Source organism: Blastocystis hominis, assembly GCF_000151665.1.
Source record: "Blastocystis hominis, Singapore isolate B (sub-type 7) whole genome shotgun sequence assembly, scaffold_0".
NCBI classification, from domain to species: domain Eukaryota; class Bigyra; order Opalinata; family Blastocystidae; genus Blastocystis; species Blastocystis hominis.
This window is the reverse complement of record NW_013171815.1, coordinates 1,822,850-1,848,348: the sequence shown is the minus strand read 5'-3', so window position 1 is coordinate 1,848,348 and position 25,499 is coordinate 1,822,850. Positions and strand designations below refer to the sequence as shown.

Genomic DNA, 25,499 nt, shown 5'->3' with positions numbered 1-25,499 from the left:
GCATGTCGATTTGAGAATGGTTTTCATCACGTTATTCAATGCATGGTATTTATTGAACCATCTCTAGCGAACGGAAATGGCCAAGAAACCTCAGTCTATCGATTCCTTACTTTTTAGTGAGAGTCACAGAAAATGTCCACTTTACAGAATCATTGTTTAAGAAAACAGAGGAACTAACGAACTAATAAAATGAAAGAGAATCAACATGGGAAGTAGGTGTGCGCAGCTTTTCCAAGTTCTTGATCACCAGGTCATATAGCAAGGCGTAGTTATTCCGGAAGCTTTGGATTGACAGCTTCGTATTGAAGAACTGTGTTTCATCCACTTGCGAGATGCACTTGGCGAAATCCATCACCGAGGGATTCGCAACCATCTACATTCAACAACTCCATCAATCTCTACCTCAATAATGTAGCTGCCTCGTGTATGATGATAGTTGGAGATGGAATCAAGAATGCTGTACGCCTCGTCTTCCACGTCCGAAATGGTGTTGACGCACTCTTCCTGAATGGATACGTTGAAGTCGTTTCCATCCTCCATTTTGGGAATACGAAGCGTGATCCACATCTTAATTGCACCGCAGAGAATCGCACATTCGCTCACCTCCTTCTTCAAAAAGTCCAGCATGGATGCGAGTTGCTACCGATGAGGAAACGAAAAGTGCCAATACGGCGTTCACTGGTATGATACAATCGGGAGGGAAGGGAATAGGAACTTTAGGATGTTCCTTCTCCTTCTTCGAAGAGACAGGCACCTTTCCCTCGATCTCGCATCCGAGGAGCAAGTGCTTTTGCTTCTTTCTCCAATCGTTAAAGGTTTCATGAGTCTCGAGAACATTTTTCACCAACTCCTTTTCCTTGGCTTCTGCCATATATGCGATTACGTACTTGTCCACAGATATCTCTTGCTTCACATCATTAAAAGATTTCTTGAATAGGGGCTGATTCTATAGAAAGTAAGAACAAGGCACTCGATAAACAAACTACATACTTGAATATATTCTGTAAGCTCGATTATTTTTTCTGGCAAGCGAGTGAAGAACAAACGTTCGCCCTCGTTCATCATGGTCTCATTGATGTGAATCACATCTTCCTTTAGCTTTGTTGCTTCGTCTTTATACTTTTCTTTCGATAATTCGCTCTTCTTAGGCGGCAGGGCTCGCATGACTTCCTTCTTCTTTGACACCATTTTTGGCTCCTTCTTTTCCTTCTTTTCCTTCTTGTCCTTCTGCTTTGATTTCATTCTTCGTTGTTTCTTAGAAAATCTGGAAGAAAGACATCTCCAAATTCCCGCGACAAATCTCACTTTCAAATACTATCGCACATAGTGTCTCTAAACACAATAATATTGTATTTTATGCATTACACATTTTTAGTACAGTCACGCGAATGCGAAACAATTGTTCTTTCCACAAATCACCAACTGTTCTTCGAAACCCTACTGAATATTCATCTTTCGTTACTGCCAGCACTCTCCTCCTTATTTCCCAAAAAACACACGAATACACAATTTGGCAAAATTGGTATTCCTGGCAGCTCCAGTAGTCTACAAATGCCGTGAGCAAATTGCAGAATAATTGCAAGCGTAAATAATTCACCAGAATGTATGTCGTCCCTCCTGGATAGATAGGAAAAAGGGTAGAAAGATCGATTGTGTGTCGTCAATGTGTTTTGTGTGCTCCATTTCGCAGAAGTGTTTATATTGTAATCCTTTTTCGTCTCAAATGGGTAGATTTTTGCTTGCTTTGTATAATTAATCAGCTTTTAACAATTTACTTACTAAGATTTCGCCTAACGATCCCAACGGTGTTTACAAGCTTTCAGCTTATTGCGCTACTATTGGGTAGGTTCCTGCTTAGCTTATTATGTGAAGATCCGTGGGTATGGTTTTGGCCCCTTTCATCCGAGAACTTATTAACTCTGTGGTGGTTAAGAACACCTCGAGCTGTGGAATGAGCGCGATCACTGTATTTTGTTGATTGTTTCGTTTAAGGGAAGGATTTGAACCATACTTGCATTCTTGAATTTTTCTCATACCAGAGCCGCCATATCGGTTGGTATGAGTTTTCTCATTTGGTCAGTACGCAGTTTCTATATTATTTGAGTGGTAGTTATGCTGTTCGGTCTGATCACCTGTATTCCTTTCTACGTAATGGCTCGAACGTTCGGTCACTCATAGGCCATGGAGGACTTATTCAGCGCGCACGAGGGTTCGAAGGTCATGCGTACCTTGTTGCTCATGGGAACCGTTCTTGAGATCATGAAGTCTGCCTTCTCTGTGGGCCTGCGTGTGAGCGCTGGAATCGTGGGAGGCCTGATCTTCCACCCCAATTCCAAGGCCAAGGGTTATCCTCACGTGTCGATGCTGTTTGCTGAGGCCATCATGAGCAGCTCGTTCACTTGGCTGACGTTCTTCCGTGACTTGATTCTGGGTCTGGGCGTGTACATGGCGACTATCTATGACAAGGAGCTCGATATTATCGGTGGAAACTGGAGATTGGTGGGTTATGTGAGCTCTGTGATGGGTGCTGTGACCTGTCTTCTGGAATTGTTGAAGCTGCTGAACTACGACTTCTTCAACAACAAGTCGGACTTCACTTACTACGTGTTCCTGCTCTGCTACGCCGTCTGGCTGTTCCTGTTCGGACTGCACTGCAGATCTCTGGTGTCTCCGGAGGAGGAGAGAGGAATGCTGGATGACGATGCTTCGTCTGGAGCCGATGTGAGCGACGACGATATGGACGCCGCGCCTGCTCGCCAGCCTGCCATGCAGGAGGAGGAGGAAAGCGAGGAGGAGGTTGAGAAGTCGGAGACCCGCCACAAGAAGAGACGCCACCACAAGAAGGCTGTGTCTTCTGATGATGACGTTTAAACAAAGAGTTTGGATGGATGAAGATTATGATGATGAAGAATATGATGATGATTATGATGATGATGTTGTGATTGCGTGATTGTTGAACAAACAATGCATCTTCGGCCACGATTAGAATAGGATCGACTACGCGATCGGCTGTAGCTTCGAGAGGGAGAATAGGACCGGCTGTAGCTTCGCGAGCGGGAATAACTGCGAGATCCGCTGTAGCTGCGAGAACGACTCGAGCGAGAACGACTTGAGCGAGAGCGACTCGAACGTGAACGTGAATGCGATCGTGAGCGTGAGCGTGATCGCGATCGTGACCGACTGCTGCGAGATCGCGATCGCGACCGACTGCTGCGAGAATAGCTGCTCGACCGACTGCTGCGAGATCGGCTCCTGTCGGAATAGGAGCGGCCTCGCAGACGCGAGTGGTTCTTGCGACGGAGGAGCGGCTTTCGCTCCGGCTTCGTTTGAGGTTTTGCTACTGGTTCGGGGTTCTTGGACTCTTCTCGCTTCTTTCTCTTTTCGCTCTTTTCGCTCTTCTTCTTCTTCTCCTTCTTCTTCTCCACTGCTTCCACTGTGATCACTCGGCCTAGCGTGAAGGCGAGCGACAATTCGTACCATCAATTTGGCCTTTGTGCATTCCCTTGACAGCCTTCTCCACATCTTCCTCGGAGGCCATCACGATATACGCAGTTCCAGATGAGATGGAGGAATGGGGCAAATACTGAATGGAGACGTCTTTTACCTCTCCAAAGTGCCCAAAGATTTCCTTCAAGTGCTTCTCGCTTACGTTTCTATTAGTAACCCATCTCTCGTTCACAGCGTACGAAGACAGATCTTTTACGACAATTTTATCTTGTCCCTCGTTGTCTTCCGTGTTACTACACAATTACACAATTCACTCTCACGTACGAGAGGCTGTTCTCTCGTTTGTCATGTCGGCTTCTACTATCTTCTCTTCTATGATTATTACAAATATCGAATCGGGTACGATGGATCCTTCTCCAGAGACATCGAGCGACTTCGAGATCGGCTTCCTACACAGTAAAACGGAAACGGAAGAGTCAACTGGATGAAGAAGCACTCACTAATCGCGACTGTGGCATTTTCTATAGAATGGGATGAAACCTTCTAGAGATAATACGACTGTTTTGTTTGCCCAAAAACCGAGCGATTCCCGTTAGTCGATTTTTCAGAAGACCATCGATTTGCCAATGGAGCAGTATTTAAACCCCAAAAACATCGAGGACTACAATAAGAAGGAGTTCTGGGACCAAGCGTTCGAGAAATACAAGTCTCTGTTTGATTGGTATGGGAGCTTCAACGATTTCAAGTCCTATTTCGCTACCTACATCAACAAGAAAAACAGAATTTTGCTAGTCGGTTGTGGAAACAGCAATCTCGGCGAAAAACTGTAGTTTTCTGTTTATTTTCTGATTGCTAGGTATGACAATGGTTATCGCAACATCGTCTGTATCGATTACAGCGAAACTGTGATTGAGACGATGAAGAACCGTCGTGGGAAGCGAGAAACGCTCGAATACCATGTGATGGATGCAACAAAGATGACTTTTGAAGATGCGTCGTTCGATGTGATTATTGACAAGGCCTGTTTAGACGCTATCTATGCAGAGGACAATCCGAAGTGTAAGAATGACGCTACAGCCTATCTGAAGGAGAACTTCCGCGTTTTGAAGCCGGAAGGCGTTCTCTTTACGATCTCCATGTCGCAGGACTTCATCTGCTCGCTGCTCTATGGTTTCTTTTCGAGTTTTTCTGGCTCATTGTAGACATGCTCTCTCCCTACACAACGGACGTGTATCTGACCAGCCAGCCGCTCCAAACCCCTCTGACCAACCCTCCCTTCCTCTTCATCACGCGCAAAGCCGCCTCTCCGAAGCCGTTCCGCTTCTTCTTCATCCCCACCGACGGATTTCTGTTCCTTTTCTCCTCTCTTCCTCTATCGCGTAGACGAAACAACACCACGTTCACCCCCTTGGACGCCTCGAAATCGCTCCCCAAACCCGACTTCCTGCAGCACATCCAGGAAACTCGCTACTATTTCATTGGCCGGAACAAGCTCCGCACGGTCGCCAGCGGCTCCCACTCTCCCGAGCTCTCCGTCTCCCTGCTCCTCGCGAGCTCTCCGACCGCCACGCCCGTTTCTCCCCATCCCTTTGTTTGTTGGCATAGAACAAATACGAATTTGACATCTGGGACAACGCCCTCGAAGGGCATCGCCAGCCCTCCACGGTGAGTCTGCTGGTCCCTGCGGGCAGCAACACCTCCACCATGTACCGCGAGCACGAGAGCGTCTGGCAGCTCATGGAGGAGGCCCAAGCGGACCGCATGATCATCATTTTCCGGAGCAACTCGCACGCTCGCAACCTCGCAATCGACAACGAGCAGGCGAAGAAAGACTTCTCGCCCATCCTCCCCTCCTTTCTCCCGCTCAACGGGAACCTCCCCATCCCCATCTACTCGCCCCCAGAGAGCCAATACAAGTCGTCGACCCTCGCTTCGGGCTCGCTCGCTTCGGGCGATTCCTACACCGTCGAGGACGTCATGACCAGCGATCGCGCGGGATCGCGCCGCCTGCTTTTCACCAGCAACGCGCGCGCCATCCAATCCCAGATGGGATTCCACATCTCCGGAGAGAAAAAGAAGCGGAAGGTCTTCGAGCCGCGCACACTCTTCTTCTCCATCCATCAGTTCATGGCGGCCGCCTTGCTCCTCGCTCCTCCGCGCTCGGCTTCGCCTCGAATCCTCGTTCTGGGACTCGGCGGCGGCTGTTTGCCGTCGTTTCTTCACGCTTCCATCCCGCGTGCCGCGATTACCGCGGTCGAGATCGACGAAACGGTCGCGGAGATCGCGCGGAAGTACTTCAAGCTCCCCGAGGATGTAGAGGTCGTGGTGGAGGACGCGCTGCAGTTTGTGGAGAAGCAGCAAGCCGCGGGGAAGACGTACGATGTGGTGATTGTGGATATCGATACGAAAGACCTCAAGGCGACGTCGAGCTTCCCGCCGGTGGCGTTTTTGACGGTGTGCGTTGTGGAGGGCGGTGAGTGTGTAGAAGAAGTTTTTGGAGCAGTTGAAGAGCATGGTCGGTGATGGGCTTGTGGTCTACAATATCTGCTCGAGAAAGAAGGAGTACTATGCTGTGTACAAGAGACAGTTTATGAACGTGTTTAAGAACGTACTTACGTTTGAGACGGAGGACTTAAATCAAATGTTTGCAGCTTCTGAAGGAGAGTTGAGAACGACGCGGACCGAAGACAAGGCCTGGGCGAATTATTTGGAGGGATTTCAGTTTCCAGAGGTGAAATGATCGGATTGTTTGATGAGAAACACGTTGTTTCGAAATCGTTGATGAAGTCAATGAATTATACAGTTAGTGTAGGTCTTTGCGTTTTCTCTGATTGTGCAGCTTTCGTCGAGAGGAGATTGTATCAAACTCGAGCATATTGGTGGAAAGGGGTACAATCTCATCGTTCTGGCGCAAGGTGAGTTTTTGGTACCGCATGCATTTATCATTCGCGAAGAAGCGTTTCGAGAATATATAAGCTTGTGGCAAGAACAATTTGAAGATAGTTGTATCGAATCCATATCGGATGAACAGATTGGACTTATTCAAAGCCAATTTGATCACTACGAAGTGAAATACGAGCTTGCAGCTGAAATTCAAAACCAGCTACATGATTTGCAAAGGAATAGCCAGATTCCGCATCCTCTTCTCGCGGTGCGTTCAAGTGGAATCGCCGAAGACTTGGAGAATGCGAGCTTTGCTGGAATGAATGACTCAATTCTCAATGTGAAGTGTGAATTGGAGCCGGTGATAGACGCCGTGAAGAAATGCTGGCGCTCTCTTTTTTCGAGACGGTCAATCCAATATCGCATTCAACATGGGTTGTCCCCTTTTGACACTGCCATCGCTGTAATTATCCAAGTGATGATCCCTGCCACCTCCTCGGGCGTTGTTTTCACAGCGGATCCCCAGACAGGTTCTCTCGCGCATATTTCTTTAGATGGGGTCCAGGGAATGGGCGAGCCGTTAATGAACGGACAAGTGAACACGGATCACTGGATCATCCGTAAGCCTTACGGCCCGCATCCGTATTCTGTTGAAGAAGAACGAATCGGGAACCAATTGTATAAATCTGTATCGAATTACCCCAACAAGGGAACCACGAAAGTGGAGCTCTCTCCAGAAGAAGCAAACCGAGCGTGCTTCTCGCGAGAGGAGGTGTTGCGTCCTTGTTTGTTTTCATCTGCAGATCGAATCCATTTGCGAGCTTGCGATTAACATAGAAAAGTACTATCAGAAACCCATGGACATTGAGTTTTCCATCTTTCAAAACACACTTTACGTCCTTCAAGCACGTCCTATCACCCATCTGCTCAGCATTCCAAACGGTTCGATCGGGTGCACTGTGTGATTTCTAGCGATCAACCCTCTCATCCATCCTTACGACATGGATTGGGCCTGCTTCGTGAATAGCAGAGACTTAAAGATCATGACAGAGTTGATCACCCCGATGGGATACTCATTGTATCGACACTTGTTTCAGGTTTCGGAACGTTATTTGTGTTATGTGAATGGAGTTATGTTTATCAATCTGTGTGGGTGTTTTTCAACGTTTTTTACTCGATCTGTTATGTCATGTGTGTTCCGGCAGAAGCCATCATTTATAGACGCGTATAGGAATGGAATCGATCCTGAAATCGTTCAAATTATGAAGGAAGTATATCGCGATGATTATTATCGCTTTGACCACAAAACGGAAAAGCGAGCCAATTCAATTTTAAAGAATGTACTCATCAAGCCGATCATCAAGGATGTCTTGCGAGCGAAATGTTGCCGATGGGACGTGGACCAGCTCACTGAAAAGCTGGAAGAAAACGAAGCGGAAATGAAAGCGGTGGCTGATCAAATCCAGAAGCTTTTGGATGAGCAGCCGAAAATCGTGAAGCTGAGCGATATTCTCTCGGTCAAAGTCGATCTATTGACTTTTTTCGCTCGTCAGAAGGGATATCTGCACGTTCCGCGCAAGGCGTATCGCCAAATCGGCGAGATTTTCGAAAAGAACGGATTGCCGAGTGGAGAGAAGGACCGACTGATCGGGGCGCGGCAAAAAAGCGTCCAGCGAAGAATGAACGAAAGCCTCATTCTCTTGGGGAAGGCGATCAAATCGCTCAACGCAGAAGCCACGGTGGAGGTTTGCTTGTCGTTCGTTTTTCACATCGCAGGAGCTGGTGAGTTCGCAGGATTCGCAGAGCGTTTGGAGGTGGATCGACACGCTTCGCGTCCAGAAATCCACCGAAGCCTCATGCTTTTTAACGTTGTGGGACAAGTTCATTTCGGATTTTGGCTGTCGGAATGAAGGAGAACTCGACGTGGGCGTTCCTCGGTTTGCTTTTTGTTGGGCGATTGACCCTTTCTAGATACGAAGACCGTCCCTACCTCCCTCTCTCCCTCGCGCTCAGCAAGTGCAACTGCGCGATCGAATCGGCCAAACAAGAAGACATCGCTCTGCACCAAGCCGAAAAAGATCTTCTTTCTCGCCTGCCCCCATCGCAGCGCAAAAAAATCGCTTCGCTTTTACCGATGGCGCGTCTCTTTGTGGACTATCGCGATCATTTCCGATACTCTCTGCTTCGCATTCTCCTCCCCATCCACCGCGCCATTCTCCAAGTCGGAAGACAGCTGCAATCGGGAGGGTGGATCAATCAGATCGGCGACGTGATGTACCTGCAGCTCGATGATTTGTTTTGGTACGAGCAGAGCACGCTCGCCGCTTCCAACTTCCGGTCCAAAGTCAGCGAGGCCAAAGAGCTCCTTCTCCAAGCGGAGCGTATGGCGTTTCCTCGCGTGATCGAAGGCCCGGAGTGCGCGATGATCACGCTCTCCAAGAAATCGATGCGAGGGCTGGAGAACTTACCTCCGAGTGTAATTCGTGGGATCCCAACATCGGCTGGCGTAGCGGAAGGAATCGCCGTGGTCGCGACCGACTTCCGCAGCACGGTGCTTCAGAAGGGAGAGATCTTGGTGATGCGCGCAGCGGATCCTGGATGGACGTCTTTGTTTGTGAATGCAGGCGGCGTGGCGATCGAAATCGGCGGTCCGCTGACGCATGGAAGCGTGATCGCGAAGGAGTTGGGGATTCCGTGCGTGTCGGGAGCGACGGGACTGCTGTCCAAGATCAAGAGCGGGATGAAGATTCGTGTGGATGGCACGCGAGGAATCGTAGAGATATTATTATAGACTGTGTTGTTTGTGGAACAAACAAGAGATAGTGTGGGATTTCGGAGTTGTCGAATCTGGCGATCCAGTTCGCGTTCCATTTCGCTCACATCCAGTTCGTGGTTGTAAAACTGCTCCATTCCGCTTTCGTATTCGTTTTCGATTTCGTCCTCCCCGCTGAACAAGCCAACTCCACGATGGCGTGGTTCTTCCAGCTCTTCTCCCTGATTCACGGGCTCGCGACGCTTCAATCGCATCATTCCCAGACCCACATTTCGCACTTGCACACTTGTTATCACCTCTCCATTCTCGTCCAATCCATCCAAATAGCAGGACTGACAGACCGCTCCTGCGACGATTCGTCGTTGACCCAGCCGTCGGACATAGCGAACCGGCCGTTTTCGAATCTCATTGGAAGCTTTCGCGGGAGGATTCGAAGCGACGGTTGTATTTGCTGGCACTTTTTGAATGTTTCGCCGCTTGGGAATGACCTCATCGCTTTTGTCCAGCGCTCGATGTCGCGGTAGATGATACTGCGCAGGAGCAGCCGGAGGCTTTTCGCGCTGTCTCTCCGCTTTCTTTGCGTTGATTGGCTCTGAGGATTCCACTCGACTGATCGGGTTCTTAACGTTCATAGGAGCCGTGGTCTCTATCAGTTCGCTGGGTTCGATTGGAGGCGCGATCATGAGTTGGGGCGATTCGGCGGGGAGCAAAGGCATGGCTTGAACGATGGAAGAAGTGGGCTGGAAGACAAGGGGAGTGTTGGAGCGGGAGGAATGAGTGACTTTGTTGATGAATCGATTGATTTTTCGTTCGATTGCGCGCGAGTGTTCGGAAAGATCGCCTTCCGGAACGATGGGGGACACTCCATTGCGATTCATCCAGGATTGAATGGAGGATGTCGACTGTGGATTGGGTTCAGAGGGAAGAGAGGAGGGTTCAAATGGATGAGAGGAAGATTCAAATGAATGAGAAGAGGGTTCAAATGGAAGAGAAGAGGGTTCAAATGAATGAGAAGAGGGTTCAATGGGAACGGAAGGATGGATTTGGTGGAGGATTTCGTTCGTTTGGTTCAATCGCTCTTCGATTTCTCGCAGAGTTTCCGTTTGGATCTGCTCTTTGGAAGAATCGGCGCGCGTTTGCTCTTCAATCATCCCAAGCGAGACGATTTGCTCCGCTTTCACTGGATTCAAAGCGGGCTCGACTGGATTTGCGGAAAGTTCTTCACTCAATGGTTTCGTTTCAATTCTTTGATCTCTCTGTTCCTCGAATTCCGACTCTTTTTCCGCTTTTTCGTTCGCGTTTTGTTCATTGAAAAGTTCTTTATACTCCATCTCGCTTTCTTTGATTTGCTTGGTGAGCTGGGAGATCTTTTCATGGATCTCTGCGTCTCTTTGCTCGGCTGTGTTCTTGTCGGTTTCATTCTGTGCAAGCGGAACATCACATGTCCCTGCCTCATTTTCTGCAATCTCTCCTGTGATGATTCCCGCACGATTCGACAATCTCCGTGCTATGGTGTCGACACTTTTACTCATATCGCCATCACTAGACACCTTCATCAAGGAATTAATGGTAACGTGCTGAGACGAATCAACAATTCCACTAACGATTAGTACAGAATCAATCAAATACAGATTTAATACCCAGATGAAAAAAGTGACTAAACCGGACACAAGCAAGTTCTTGTCATTATTTTCAAAATAGGAATATGTAATTAGCAATATATCTGGAATACTAATGGATCGGCATGCATTTGTGAACTTGGAAAGGTTATCTCGCTTCTGAAAGAAAGAAAGATCTAAATCTTTAACAGAATGGTACAAACTATACTCTTCGATATCGTTGGCTTCTTTATAGTACGATCTGGGACTAGTTTTTCAAAGAGTTGACACAGTATCTAAAAATAACATCTCTAATTGAATGTGTATACAACACCATCCTCCAGCTCCGAAAGTAAATCGCTCTCGAGCTTGCAATTCAGGATCTTTTCAATCACGCCCTTTACGATAATTTCATAACTCTATTTCATTTATAAAGGGATTGATATTTACATCGGTATTCATATCTCGAAAACGGTTGATCTCGTCGTCAATCTCCATATCTCCAACCAGACTGAATCGCTTTCCGTTTCCCTTGACTGCTTTCAACATAAGATCAAAAAAAGTTGAAGAAGCAGGTGATTCTATAAATGTTTGAAAATGTAATATATAGATGGTGTATGAGTAGAAGCAGTCATGAACTGAGGCAATATTATGTAATAGTTTTTGGGCTAACCTCCCAATTAGTATTATGAATGGTAGAACTGGATTATGAGTGCATGGAACATGCCATACATAGAGCATATTTGAAATACACATGGATATTATAAGTTATTTATGTAATGATTGCGATACATGCATTTTTGAAGTACTAACAACTTGGAATCATTATTTGCAAGAAAAGGTATTTAATTCGACTATTCATAAGAATGCAACACAGCTCGATATGAACACTCAAGATTTTTTGTTTGATCTCTTTAGAGAAAATGCATACTCTTCAGTATGTATTGCAATAATAATCATTGCTGAGGAATAGAAAAAATGAATACTAACCGAGAACTATAAGCATGTTGGATGTATCCTAATCAATGTTGGATATGGCATACTACTACGTTTGAACAGCCCATTTCGAATATTAATTTGTGGAGAGATTCACTTTGCAAAATAATATTATACATATTAGAATATATATATTCAATCTACACAAATCGAATCAAAACAACGAATATGATAAATATTTCTATTTTCAACGAACACCTAAATATGATAATCGCGCTGTGGTTCATTCATTTCTGAACAAGTATTTTCATTCTCAACATCGATTACACATAGAATTGAAAAATGCTAGCTAAATCAATCTGGATTGCGATGATAAATGTGAGTGAATCGATGATTGGATTCTAGAATTATAACCAAAGAATGACGGTAAGGGGTTTGAACCAAAGAAACAAAGTAAGCATTGAATATTCAATGATCATTGAATGGAATGAAATGGAATAAAGTGTGTAGATCCAATGCTGGAATTACTGCTTGATTTGGACAAGATCAGCGAGAATGGAAGAAACATCTATAAATTATATGAAATAAATTATACATTACTCCAAATTGATTTCGATCGAACTTTCTCGAATGATTCAGGTAGTTCAACATTTTGAAGATTTGGAATATCTAAATACTATCAATATTCAATATTCAGAAATACTTGCCAATGTCACTACACGAGGTTTTTGGAAACTTCCTTGCTTGGAATCAATGGATTTTAGATTTGGAAGATCTATTTTCAATCAGTTTCAATCATTTCAGTATTACTTCGCATTATCAACGAACTTGAATCATCATTCCATCTTCCATTAAGTACATAATAACCAAATGTGATGGATTGTAATGATGGAAGATCTACATCAATCATTTCATTCGAATTCATTCAATACTTTCAATTATTGTTGATAAGGATCTAAAGAATGCACGATCACCTAATGTAATGGATTGTAGATTTGGAAGATCTATGCATTATCCAAATATTCAATATCAGATGTATACCTCGAATTACAAACGAGCTATAATAGAAATTGCTTGAATCACTTCCAATTACACCAATTTGAATGGATTGTAATTGTGGTAGATTCTTCAATTCAAAGTCTCCAGCAAAATCACTGAAACCATGTTCACCAATTTCTATCGATTCCAATGATTCACAATTCAATATGTGGAATGATTTCGATTTGTCATTTCCAAAACTATTCTTTTTCTGAGTAAATGATCTATTTCCTATTTTGATGGTTTTCAATCGATTCAATCGATCGATTTTGAATGTCTGTACGGATCCAAAACAATCATCGCCAATCTCAATCGATTCAAGGAACGAAAACTGGCCTAGATCCAATTCACTCAAATCGTTACAGCAATTCGATGATATCGTCAAATCGGTCACTTTCAAACTCACATCACTTAGTATCATAGACCCATTGACGTTTATTTGAAGGGGATCAGGAATTAGTCTGGGAATCATAACCATTTATAAACCCTACCTCAATTTTGGATCGTATTTTCCATCAATCAGATTCACTCCACTCACTTGCTTACCATTTTTCCATACACTTTCTCGAGTTGCGATTCCAGTCTTTTCATCAATCAGACATCCTTTCCCTTCACGAACAAACATTTCATTGTCTTCATCATAGCGAAATCCACCCATATAGATCGGAATTCGTTTAACGGGATCCAAACTATCTGCTCCATTTCTCCTTAATTCAGTCATCGTATCTCCATTGAAACATCGAATCACTTCTTTCAATGTTCCTTTGCTCCAAATGCCTTCTAAAGCAATATTTCCGCTTTCCTCATCGTATTCAATTCCCCAGCCTTCTTTCATTCGTCTTTCGTTGTACTCTCCGTGATACAACAAATGACCCGTTTGGGCTGACCAGATTTCCATTCGAAGCCCTTTCGGGTGGTAAACAAAACGTTTACTATTCATTTGTTCCAAAATGTACTCGAATCGCTGACTGAAATCAACTCGGCCATTCTTGTATCGCATAAACTCCTCCAATCTCTTTCCATCCTCATACTCTTTCCAATACTGTTTCAGTACGTTATTTTCATACAGAAAAACCTCGCCATTTTCAGATCTCAAGAGGAATTCGTTTTTGTGTTTTCCTTGATATCGCTGAACAATGTATCGTTCTTCATTCTTGATAACAGTTTCAGATTGACCAAAGGTAGCGTAACCATCAAGTAGATACTCGGCTCCATGAATCTCCGTCAAATAAGCTATTGCTAAATACGAATGATGAAATATACATTCCTCGACCATAATATTGAATTCAGCTCCAAATTCTAAAGAAGGTTTGCTACATAAGAGTTTTGTTTATTTTAAAAGCAAGATCAGCAATAGTGAACTTTATTATCAACAATTTCATGAGGTAAACCATGAGCAGAATCATCAAACGATTCTTTTGTTCATCACTGTCATTAAAACACATTAGTGAATAAGCATTTACTATTCCATTATAGGTTGACTCTATTTTAAACCGCTATTCATAATAATATTAATATAGCACTAAGTGCACTGGATTACCGACATTCCACAATATTTACCTTTTCAGGTATTCCTGGTATCTTGATAATCAGCATTCTTGCTGATACACGTCTATAATACAAAAAGCTTGTGACATTGTGGAAATCAATTCAGCTTACGGTTGGTTGGTCATTCTATTTCATAGTTTATTTTCCAATAACCTAGATAAGAATTATATTGTGTGTCATAGTATTGTTTATGGCGTATTATTATTGTTTGAATACGTAGTTCGAAATAGAAACTCATCCCACCATGTTTACATATCACAAATAGTCAAGAAATAGCATGCTGAGTTATTATTGGTATGCCTTGCTTAGTTTTGTGGCTATTATTATCATTACTAATAAAACCAGGAACTCCCATAATTAGATCCTAGTCAGAATCATTCTCATCAACCTACTACGTACTCCCACTCCCTGTCTCATCTAAAACTGTCACAGTAAAACCATTCATAATTCTTATCACAACATTCTATCTCTATTACTAGGCATTACACGTCGTTGTTTGTAGTATTCTACCTAATATTAATTTTCTATATCCAAATTATCAAACAATATGAAATCAATATCTCCCACGTACTAAACACCTACACAAACCATCATTATTGTTGTTTTCTTCTTCAGAATTAACATCAACTCCTTTTGAATCAATTTGTGGTTGCCTCATCATTATGGAAAGCAGTACTCATATTAACACTGGAGAAGGAATGATTGACAGTGTTTGGGGAAGGTAAGACTCCAATTTGTAATTAAGCCTAGACCCATTTATGTTGCAGACACTCATATATGCAAAGGAGTTATCTGTAAAACATCTCTCCAAGAAGCTATTGATGAATGCTCCGATTATGGAACAATTTGTATATGGGTAATATATTTCAATTCTTGTGATTCTAGTCCAGTTCTATTCCATCTGCTACAATTAAGGAAAAGCACATCCGAATTATATCAGATAAAAGCAGTAAATATATATCAGATTCAAATTTTGAATTTACTATCACAGATTGTAAGCGTTTTACTCCTTGTTCAATGTAGCCTATGTCGAGGTGGAAAATTGTTCATTTAATTGGTGTTGTAACCTTCCTAAAGTATTTAACATAACTTCTTCTACCATTTCGTTCCGTCATTGTTCTTTTGAAGGAACGGAAACAGCCAACACAATTTTTGTCCTCACAGACAGCAAAAGCAGGTATGTTTTTTCTTGTATGACGAGATTAGCTTTGAGGACTGCTCCTTCGCTTCTGCCCGTCACGGAATTCGCAGTAACTCCCCCATTTCTATCGAATCCTGCAGATTCGAGCATATCAAAGACACCAGCATTCATCTCAACATTCCCTCAACCGTCGACCCTCTCAGCGAGTTCTTCATCTCCAACACGTCAATCCAGGGCGGTCGGCTCGGCTTATACTTCCAAAGCAATCTTCATCATCTCATGGGGATCAATCTCTCCGTGCTTCGCTCGGATATCGGTCTTCGCTTGCTGGGCGCCTTCTCTCTCGACCACTGCGAAGTCGCGCATTGCTCGTCGATCGGAATTTACTCGAAAGAGAAAATGGAGGGAAAATTTGGAGTGATCGCGGATTGTTTGGTGTCGCACTGCCCGGCGGCGATCTCCGTGTCCAGCTGCGATTTGATTCTTCGCAATTCGCGCATCTTTCGGTGCGAATATGGAGTGTCAGTGGCCTCCTGCTTTGGGATGCATGTCCACGACTGCATTATTCACGATTGCGGGCAGAAAGGGGTGGATTGCAGAAATGTCCAGCTAGTTAAGATTAAAAAGAACGCGATCTATGACTGCACGGCTGGAATCGTCATCGAACAGTCGAACGTCTTGCAGATTGAAAATAATTGGTTGTTGTACATGAGTAGTCTCTTCTTTGACATCGACAGAACAAATGTTGCTTCGGTGGACGTTTTTTATTGTAGAACGTTTTCATCCTTTCTAACACGATTTACCAAAATACATCAACATCTGCTCTTATAAAACAACGTAGTCTTCAAGGCGTAGCCGTTATTTACGACAATGAACTTTACACTGCACATGTCCCCTCCTCGTCCACTTTTGGGCACCTTCTTACTGTGTAGAACGGAAATATTCTCAAAAGAAAGCAATACCTACCACAGTCCTCTGGAGCCCATTAATCCTGAGATCCGTGACCACGGATTGTCGTAGTAATATGTCTATGTCCGTGAATGGTAGTTACAAAGATTTAGATGCGTATTTACAGAACAGTTATGTAAAAACTACCGTACTGACCGGAATGACTCTTTCTTTTATCTGCGCTGCGGCCTTTATACTAGTAAAGTGCAAAGTGTGATTTTCCTTCTTTGTTCGAAAATAAAATATGAAATGAGCCAAACGTTCAGATTTGCTATAATAATCATTATTATCAAGAACTCCATATTAGTCATTTTCTTTTGTATTCCAAAAGGAATATTCCCCTCTAAAACTCAATGAGTGCATTTGCTACTGATAGAAAAACAACGCACTCTCCTTTTGATAGTAGGAAACGGTGTTTATGTCAAAACACGTAGATGAGCTATTCTCCTTGGGAGAACTCAGTGACATGCTGCCTGGATCTGCTTATTATGAAATCGACCCAACTCTGGAAGTAATGTTTGCTTCGAATAAAGAGCCTCAGTCACTTCAGGACCCGAGCATCATAGACCCATCCATTCCACCTCTACAGACAATTTTGCCAAGTACCGTTGCTAACATTAACTATTCGCAAGAGAAATCAATGCCTTTTAACCTAACGAATCAAGATATCTCTTGCGCACCTACTTTGTGTGTTCCAAAGGAAAAAGAAGTTTCGAAGCGTCCTCATTCTGCTTCTTCGACAACCAAGGCAGCTTCGAAGCGTAAAAAGAATTGCCAGACAAAGTCTGAAAATAACGCGCAGCCTTCTTTTCGTCAAAACCGAAATGCCAAACCTCAACCAGCCCATTTCCCTTTTGGCACAGGCGACCATTCTTCTCTGCCCATCGCACCTGCAGGCTCTCTGCCCCCATTTTGCCCTCTAGCTCCTTCGCCCTCTGTCGCCCCCCTCGCCTCCGCGGGTCCCAGCGCTCCCGGAGTTTCCCCAGCCGCCACCGCGCCAGGAACTCTTCCGCAGCCCTGTATTCTTCCCAACACGCTCGCCAACACCCTCCAGCAGTGGAACCCGCAGCCAGGCGCGGCCGGCGCGCCGGCGCCTCTCCCCGCTCGATCCGGGAAGCTTCCGTTGCAAAAGCTGCAGAAAGCGCCGGCGAATGCGATGTGCAAACCTCCGCCACCCTCCTTTGACTTGAATATGATGAAGCTGAATGGGCAGTACCGGAGAGAATGTCCTCCGTCGCCCGCTTTCTCCTCTCCAAACGACGATTCGCGCGGGTTTCCTCCGGGTCGGGGAAGTTTTTCGTCTCGCGAAGAGTTCGGATTTGTGAATGGAGAGATTCAGTTCAATTCGGGGAACGGGAATTTTCAATCAGTGGAGGGACTGGCTCGCCGAGCCTCCGATTCTGCGTTGTACTATAAACCTTCCGATTCTGTGGAGTTGTCGGGCTATTATCCGCTTCCCAAGAGTGAATCGATGCTCGGCTCGACTCGAATGAAGGCAGGCAGGCTGCAGCAGCGCGATAGCCAGATTTTGGTGCATATCGTGGGGAAAACGGAGCCGTTCGGAGTGATCGCGGTGGATCGCGGATCGGCTCGGATCGATTCTGCGCGGAAAATGATCGAAAAGCATTTCGGAGATGTAATATTGAACCGCGCCTTTGTGTTTCTTTCGCATGATGGCGTGGTGATTCGGCGTTCGCAAGAAAAGGAACTGCTGGTGTGGAACCAGACGTATGAAAAGGTCTGAGAAAGCGGGCGGAATGAAGTGTAGGTGTGGAAGCATCACACGTTTGATGATACCTGCGTTCGCCATCATTTGTTTATTCAATTCGAGGAAGAAGGGGAGAATCGAGTGGTTGTTAAGAAGGAAGCAATGAAATCTGCTACATGAAAAAAGGGATATTGAAAGCTTTTGCTGTATGACTTTTTGCGTTTATTTGTACCCTGAAACATTTGATGCATTGTTTTCTATCAATACATTACATGATTCGAAAGCATCCATCGCACTTTGAATGTAGGTAGAATCGAGTAGAAGTCGATTGTATAGTTTGGAATAGTCTGGCTCTTGTGCCAAAGCTTGTACAAATGCTTGTGCTTGAGTTTCAGTTTCTGCTTCTGCTTCAGCTGCTTCGTTAGAAGCCTCACTTCGTAAATGATGGATCGATGCTTTCACCTCATTGACAAACACTTGCTGTTCTGCATAGTATTGAACAATCGATCGTCCCATATCAACTCCTTTCTTTAGATATTCCGATTCCATCAACTCATGAACACTCGGACGCGCTTGAGGATCAATGGATAGCATGGAGCGCACAATCTCCTGCAACTCTGTAGAGTAGATCGACGGAAACTCGATCCAATTCTTGGATTTGAAATCGACAATCTTCGCAATCACTTCCGAATAGGATCCTTCACTGAACAGTGGCTCTCTCCACATGATCTCATACAGCACACAGCCGAGAGACCAAATATCAGCACTCTTTTCATAATTACCCTTGTTGATGATTTCTGGAGCCATGTATTGCAACGTCCCCTTGCATTGGGTTGGTGAAGTTTCAAGATCAGGCTGGGCGATTCCAAAGTCACAGATCTTCACGGTTCCGTCACAGAAAAGCAAAATATTAGACGGTTTAATATCTCTGTGAACAACTCCATGGTCATGAACACATCCCAATGCATTGAGACAATCAAACAAGATGGAACGAATTGCGTACTCGGCAAAAAAGCTAAATAAAAAACTCCAAACGAAATAAACCTGCCTTCCGAACCGAACCGATTGATCAGCTTCTGCAAGTCACCAGCGGCCGCATATTCCATCACAATATAAAAAGAAGAACCCTCTGTAAAAGATTCTATACAAGATACAATGTTGGGATGGGTCAATTTGGATAAATACCGCTCCTAAACTTCAAAAGAGTTGAAAACGTTACTTCAATATGAGGAACTTCTGGAGACTCACTGCTCTGATCGGGTATCTGGCATTTCTTGACAGCAAACAAACGATGGGATTCCTTTTCACGAGCCAATAGTATCAGCCCTGAAGCACCGCTGCCTACTGTTTTCAATACATCAAATTTGAACATTCAAAATGGAAACAAGACTGAGTAACATGTGACTACAGTGAATAACATGCAGAGCCCGTTTTGTATTCTATTACCTTCGGTATCTCGTCTTTGTTCATGGTGCATCATCTACACACTCAATATACAACTCCCTTGTCGAAAATAAGAACCATTTTCTCCTTCCACTTTTTAACTCAGAAGAAAGTATTGCAGATATTTTAGAGCAATAATGGAACGGTAGAGAGCGCAAATATCAATTCACATTTTAGTTTGTCAAAAGAAGAGGCCTTTGCTGCTATTGATGAAAGACTGAAATCCATCCGAGAAACCTTCCAGCAAGATCAACAAATAGATATGGAGCAGTTCTATGATATTTTCACTCGTAGTAACGAGTTGATCCACGTCATAGATTGCCGTTCACAGGAGGAGTTTGATTCATGCCATATCAGTCATGCAAAAACCCTTGTAGCAATGTGAGGAACGAGTAAGAAGTAGGAGAGTTATCGAAGTGCAAATCTTGGAAAATTGCCCATCCGAACCTTCTTTTATTCGCGTATAGGAGAGCGCTCTGCCAAAATTGTGGAAGAAGAGTTAAAGAAGGGAGTAAAAGCGTACAATTTGAATGGAGGCTTATCAGAATGGCTGCATTTCAAGGGGTATGAAGGTTGTCGTAACGATCAAACCTAGATATTGTGATTTCCCAGACCATGACAAAACGCATCCTATCAACGTTGTGAGTAAGGAGTATGTCCAATACATTCCAAGTGAATTCAATGTGTGCTTTTCTGATTGATACTACTATTACCTGTTTGTTAAAGGCAAAGTGGACTTTTTTCTAGTAGAGCCTTTTTAGCTCAGTTGGTAGAGCACCCGCCTTGTAAGCGGAAGGTCCTGGGTTCGATTCCCAGAGGGGGCATCTCTGTTATTTTTCTAATCTTCACTTACTACTACCATTATTATTATTATTTTTATTTTTATCATTGTAGTGAAAGAGGTTTCTTTTTCAATGGAGTATCAGGTGAATATGTACGAAGCGCTTACGCGCAGAATGTTTGTGAGCTGGGCAATTGTGCTGGATAAGTATTTTAGTGAGAAATACGTCCGAAATGCACTGGAGCATATCTATTCAAAACACCCCTATCTACGATGTAGTATTCGACAGGGAGAGTCGTTTACAGACATGGTGTTGGTCGATTCGTTACTCACCGATCCGATTTTGGATTATTCGATGGAGCAGTTTGACGTAGAGTCGCTTCACAACCGATTTGAGCATATTGTTTGCGACTTCAGCAATGACTCGACTTGTACTGATACTGCTCATTTCAAAGTGATTGCCGACGATGTTCACTCGAACACAGCGATCATTGGGTGCTTCTGCCATTCCTGTGTGGACGCTCTGTCTTCTATTCGAGTTGCTGTGGACCTGTTGCATTACCTGGATTCTCCGCAGGAGCCTCTGCCTCCTTCCCGTGAGTTTGTTTCTGTCCAAAACGAAATCATTCTGAAGGAGCAAGAGCCCAACCATATTCGTTTCTCAGATCTCAAAGGCGAGATTTGGTCTGCTCCAATTCGCCTTCACGAGGACAGCGAGTCTTGTCCCTCCTACTTCCGAACCAAGCGGGTACTAATTCCCGAGGACAGAATGAACCGTATTCTGGAAGGCTGCCGCAAGCACGGCTGTACTTTCCAATGCTATCTCTGGGCTTGCATGGCTCTGTGCCAGATGGCTCTCTTTCACAAGCAGTTCCCTGCCACCATCCGATTTGGCACACCTGCAACAACGGTGGGTCGTGCTCGTTTCCAACGCCCCATCACCAAGGAGGATTTGGTGGTTGGCGCATACACGATCTTTGTTGAAGGCCAGGTCGAGCCGCAGCGAGCTTTCTGGGACTTTTGCAGCGAGCTGCGAAGCCATTTGAAAGAGGCGATCGAGAAGGAGGAGCAGATGAACGACTTCTTTGCGATATGTCGCGCCAAGGACTTCTCGCTGATCCCTCCGGCCTCATTCAATGGCTGTACGCTGGGCGTTACGGAGCTTCAAGCGAAATACAATCTCTTCGCGCTGAAGGAGTTTTTCTTCCTGCCCACCGTGATGCGACAGCCAGGCATGGGGGGACTGAACCTGCACTCGTTCACGATTCCCGGAATCGGCTGCTATCTGCACTGCACTTATTGCTATCCTGCATTCTCGCCCGAGGACATGGAGCGATATGCCGCTTCCTTGGAAACGTTATTTGGTGCTGCGTTGGAGGAGACGAAAACGCTCCAACAATTGTATGAAGAAATTGCTTAGAATTGTTGAGCAAAATGGATTTGTGTTTGTTGAATAATAAAAATGCGTCAACCGGGAATTGAACCCGGACCTCTACCTTGGAAGGGTAGAATCCTAACCATTAGACCATTGACGCTCCTATTCCTTCTTTTTCACTATAGCATTTATAGCTAACATACAAACTGGAGAAGTGAAGAAGAAACTGGAATCATTAAGACGCAATCTTGAGTTTCTCAATGTGTATTCTTTTTGCCAACAGCCAAAGGGGTTGTCTGGAATGATACAGTATATTCAATTGTCTGTAAAGTATCTATCTCTAGTTTTTTTATGAATCATTCAAATCCAGCATAATGCAAATTTATCCAATATCACAACAGGATTATTACTCAAAAACAGAGAAAATCAGTTGAGAGAGCAATTGATTTTCTCTTATTTTCTATATTATTTTATGAATCCTGCCGTTCTTCCGAAACTTCTTCGAATCGGTAACGTCACATTACAGGGAGTGAGTCTTCTATTTCGAAGATCCTATCTTTCACGGAGGACTATGGTTTTGCTGATGCAAGGAAGGACGCAGGTGACCTACTTTCAGAGAACGGCTATGCTAAGAAATAACATCATCAGGAAACCTTGCTGCCGTCAATTCTCTACTGTAGCCGAAGACAACGATTCAAACACCTACCTTTATATTTTTGGCGTGATTGCATCCCTGGGAATCGCAGGTGGTATTTTTTACTATTCTTCTAGTCTTCAGGTACGCCTACAGATATCGTCATAATTTGTAGAAGTCGTCCATCTTTAAGGCTGCAATCGAGATAATTAATCGTTCCAATTTAGCAAAACGTTTACTGGGTTCTCCGATTAAGAGTTATGGCTTAGCGCGAGGTTCATTGCGTAATGGCAATGCGTCCATAACCTTCGTGGTCAATGGAAGCAACGGAGATTATCTGGTTACGCTCACTGGAAAGAGTTCTCAAGATGGGACATACCAGATTGAAAACTTGTCGATGCACAAGCGATCTGCGTCCCCTATTGAGGATTTTTATATTATTATGAATGGGCAATTGATGGTCGATTTAGAAAACGAGGATGATATTGCGGAGACGATTGAAGAGTAGTTTGGTACTTTAGCTTGAGACTTATCCGTAATTTGAAACTTTATAGGGAGCTGTTTGTTCATACAATGTTTGTTGAGTCGTTTTTTGCGGTGAATAGCGGCGAATTTGATGAAAGCACTGTTCAGGAAGTAGTCACCGAATTGGATAGTCGTAATTCTGAGAGTTGAACGATCTTACAGGTAGTTGGGTTTGGCGCTGTCGTACTTACAACAGTTGTCGAAAACAGACCCCTTGATTGTGATCTGGATGTAGGATACACCGTTTCGTAACTCACATGGGATAGAAGTGTGATAAGACAGTCGTACACGACTACTATGTTGAACATCAAAGAAGCGCGTTATTGCGAGATCCAAAAGTTAATAAATCGACACAATTTAGGGTGTATACTCGACTGTCCTATTCTATCCAAGATCGAAGAGACTTCCAGCTTTTAGTTTGAGTTTGGTAGTAGATTGATGGATAGAATTCACCGTTTATTAATGACTATGACTTGGTGTCTTTCCGTCCGCAAAACCAGGAGGGATTTGAATTTGCCTGTTCTTCAGTAGCTTTTTCTGAAGATTTTTTCATTCTAGAAACTCATCGACATCATCGAGATTCCTCTCGTGGACCCTCTTCCTTTTACGTACTCCAAATCGTCCATCGACAAAGCAATCAAAAACGGAACTATGTTCGAGTTCCAACTCGCTCCTGCTTATCGAGGTGTGTTGTGAAAGGTCGAGCGATATCTCTCAGATCGTTCAGCACGCCGCGCTCTTTTTGCAGCTTCTCCGCTTCTCCTTCTCTTCTCACGAGGAAACAACATGCTATTCTCAGCGTAATGAGCGAATGATTCGTGGAAGATAGAAACCCGCTGGATCCTATCGAATTGCGAAGCCCGCAGGAGTACATAACAATCGCAAAGGCGGTGGGCTTGTCAGCAGACAAGGCGAATGAAGCGATCCATCGAAATCCTCAGAAGGCGTTGGAACACGGGAGTTTTTGAATTCCAAGCGATTGAGGCATAGAAAAGCGAAAATCAGAGCAGAAGGTGGAAATCATTGATGGAGCTGTGTAGGATTCGGAACGGGCTTGTCATTTTTAACTCTTGTCGAGCCATCGAAAAATAAAAAGAGCAGAAGTGATAGAGAAAATAGCAAGTCATGTTTGTTTTCACTCAGTAGTTGTTGTTTTGTATTATGAACGTCACATTACTATGGAAAGGAGACCCGTTTGAATTTCGTGTTCTGGAACGGAATACTTTCCTTCAGGTGGCTATGACGTTTTTAAGTGTAATTCGTTTATTTGGCGGGTTTTTCTCATCTTTGTAGAAACATCCGAAAGGCCTATCTACCGGAAGTCTGAAAAACTTGCGATTTCTACACAGAGGGCGAGAAGTAGATATGAACCTAACTCTGTCATCTTTTAACTTCAACAATGACTATTTATTAAATGTAATCGAAACAAATAAGGAACCTGTTGAGGATTATGGGAATGTCTATGATCGTGTTTCATATTCACTTCCAAAGTCGCCATACTCTGCGGGGAAGGTACTGGAGCAAAGACCAGAGATATTGTATAGAAACTAGGAATTGTGTTGGTGGATTTGATAACAGGGCAGATGTATGCCCAGTCAGCTCTAGAGAGTTCGCAAATAAGTCTCATAATAGAAAATCTCGAAGTATCGCTTGATGGTTTGTGGAGAGTAGAACGCGCTCAATACGAATAAACGAATCTCGTTGTTCAACGAGAACGGACTGATCTCCCCACTCAGCACTATACAATCGTTAGGTCTCCGCGAAGGAGACGCGATCGCCTTCCTTTACCACTCCATTAAGGGAACAGACCACTTACAGCTTCAAGACATATTCCTTCCCTCGCTCTGCAATAAATCGCGCTTTATCGATGCGATTCGAAATCGACCTTGCATCCAGCTGGACAATCTTCGTTTTTCCTGTTCGAATTCGCCCGTTTTTCGACGTAGACAAGCCACAATCTCCAGAGCAAGTCCCTGCCCTGATTCTGAGCTTCACAGACCACGCGATCTCGACGATCACCGTCTCGGATTCGCTCGAAAACTTCGAGTTTTGCATCGACGGTCTCTCTGCGGTGCGCAACAACGCGATCACTTCCGTGCGCCAGCTCTTCATTCCCTGTACATCCATTGTCTAGATCGCGTTGATAGCCAGGGACCTACGTCAAACAGATCTCCATCTCTCAGTTTCTGCTGTTTCTCTCCCGATTTAGCTTCACTCACCTCTCTCTGCTGGCGTTCCGCTGCCCCTCGCTGACCGAAAACGAGCTGCGCGAAGTGCGGCAGCGCGTACAGGAAGTTCGTTATCCGTTTTTCGTGCTGATCAACGGTGAGGGAGGCGAGCGAGCGTGAAAGATAGACAGCCCGCTCGTTTCGATCTCGAACTACTTGGAGCAGATCGCAAACGCGACGAAAACAGCAGAGGCGCAAAGCCAGAAGGTGGAAGAGCAGGTGGGAAAGATCCGCGAATTGGTGGATACGACGTACGCGTTGAAGAAGCAGATCAACGAGGCCGAAGAAAAGATGAAGAAGGCCGAAGAGGCGGAAGCGAAACGCAAAACGGAGTGCGAAACGCTGCTGGAGCAGCTTCGCCAGATCAGCGGGAAGGAAAAGAAAACAGAATCATTGCGTGACGACGTGCTTCGAATGACGGTGACCAGCTCTGCGATCTTTGACGAGGTGCTGCAGGCGTGTCGAACGGTGACGAGCGAAGCGCAGAGCATTG

At 44.5% G+C, this 25,499-nt stretch overlaps 8 protein-coding genes; 5 read left to right on the top strand and 3 right to left on the bottom strand.

The window, feature by feature from the left end:
* Window positions 1-181: 181 nt before the first annotated feature.
* On the bottom strand, window positions 182-627 carry GSBLH_T00000621001 (uncharacterized protein; the record flags this gene model as incomplete). The annotated part of the gene is made up of 2 exons (XM_013038851.1): window positions 182-373; window positions 403-627. 2 exons carry the CDS (start codon window positions 625-627, stop codon window positions 182-184), a joined length of 417 nt encoding a protein of 138 aa, XP_012894305.1.
* A 1,554-nt stretch (window positions 628-2,181) lies between these two features.
* On the top strand, window positions 2,182-2,858 carry GSBLH_T00000620001 (uncharacterized protein; the record flags this gene model as incomplete). Its single annotated transcript, XM_013038850.1, has 2 exons — window positions 2,182-2,796; window positions 2,829-2,858. 2 exons carry the CDS (start codon window positions 2,182-2,184, stop codon window positions 2,856-2,858), a joined length of 645 nt encoding a protein of 214 aa, XP_012894304.1.
* Window positions 2,859-2,867: 9 nt separating this feature from the next.
* Window positions 2,868-3,991, bottom strand: GSBLH_T00000619001 (RNA binding protein; the record flags this gene model as incomplete). XM_013038849.1 has 6 exons in its annotated part: window positions 3,929-3,991; window positions 3,851-3,896; window positions 3,772-3,819; window positions 3,687-3,740; window positions 3,478-3,653; window positions 2,868-3,448 (listed from the first exon to the last, which is right to left on the bottom strand). Exons 1-6 carry the CDS (start codon window positions 3,963-3,965, stop codon window positions 2,868-2,870), a joined length of 942 nt encoding a protein of 313 aa, XP_012894303.1. The 5' UTR covers window positions 3,966-3,991.
* A 1,160-nt stretch (window positions 3,992-5,151) lies between these two features.
* On the top strand, window positions 5,152-6,187 carry GSBLH_T00000618001 (uncharacterized protein; the record flags this gene model as incomplete). Its single annotated transcript, XM_013038848.1, has 2 exons — window positions 5,152-5,901; window positions 5,933-6,187. The coding sequence occupies 2 exons, from the start codon at window positions 5,152-5,154 to the stop codon at window positions 6,185-6,187; spliced, it is 1,005 nt and encodes a 334-aa protein (XP_012894302.1).
* Window positions 6,188-8,236: 2,049 nt separating this feature from the next.
* GSBLH_T00000617001 (uncharacterized protein) lies at window positions 8,237-9,121 on the top strand (the record flags this gene model as incomplete). Its single annotated transcript, XM_013038847.1, has 1 exon — window positions 8,237-9,121. The coding sequence occupies one exon, from the start codon at window positions 8,237-8,239 to the stop codon at window positions 9,119-9,121; it is 885 nt and encodes a 294-aa protein (XP_012894301.1).
* A 9,780-nt stretch (window positions 9,122-18,901) lies between these two features.
* GSBLH_T00000616001 (uncharacterized protein) lies at window positions 18,902-19,392 on the bottom strand (the record flags this gene model as incomplete). Its single annotated transcript, XM_013038846.1, has 2 exons — window positions 18,902-19,210; window positions 19,240-19,392. The coding sequence occupies 2 exons, from the start codon at window positions 19,390-19,392 to the stop codon at window positions 18,902-18,904; spliced, it is 462 nt and encodes a 153-aa protein (XP_012894300.1).
* Window positions 19,393-23,044: 3,652 nt separating this feature from the next.
* On the top strand, window positions 23,045-23,896 carry GSBLH_T00000614001 (uncharacterized protein). XM_013038845.1 has 3 exons: window positions 23,045-23,305; window positions 23,337-23,463; window positions 23,497-23,896. The coding sequence occupies exons 1-3, from the start codon at window positions 23,217-23,219 to the stop codon at window positions 23,605-23,607; spliced, it is 327 nt and encodes a 108-aa protein (XP_012894299.1). The 5' UTR covers window positions 23,045-23,216; the 3' UTR covers window positions 23,608-23,896.
* Window positions 23,897-24,361: 465 nt separating this feature from the next.
* On the top strand, window positions 24,362-25,427 carry GSBLH_T00000613001 (uncharacterized protein; the record flags this gene model as incomplete). XM_013038844.1 has 4 exons in its annotated part: window positions 24,362-24,421; window positions 24,450-24,696; window positions 24,725-24,895; window positions 24,930-25,427. 4 exons carry the CDS (start codon window positions 24,362-24,364, stop codon window positions 25,124-25,126), a joined length of 675 nt encoding a protein of 224 aa, XP_012894298.1. The 3' UTR covers window positions 25,127-25,427.
* Window positions 25,428-25,499: the final 72 nt, after the last annotated feature.

What these genes read in the sequence shown, in the direction of transcription:
- GSBLH_T00000614001 (XM_013038845.1), top strand. Translation starts at nt 23,217, where the DNA reads ATGGATAGAATTCACCGTTTATTAATGACTATGACTTGGTGTCTTTCC. An exon ending in TTGAATTTGCCTGTTCTTCA is followed by an intron (nt 23,306 to 23,336) that starts GTAGCTTTTTCT and finishes TTTTCATTCTAG; the next exon opens with AAACTCATCGACATCATCGA. An exon ending in ACTCGCTCCTGCTTATCGAG is followed by an intron (nt 23,464 to 23,496) that starts GTGTGTTGTGAA and finishes GATATCTCTCAG; the next exon opens with ATCGTTCAGCACGCCGCGCT.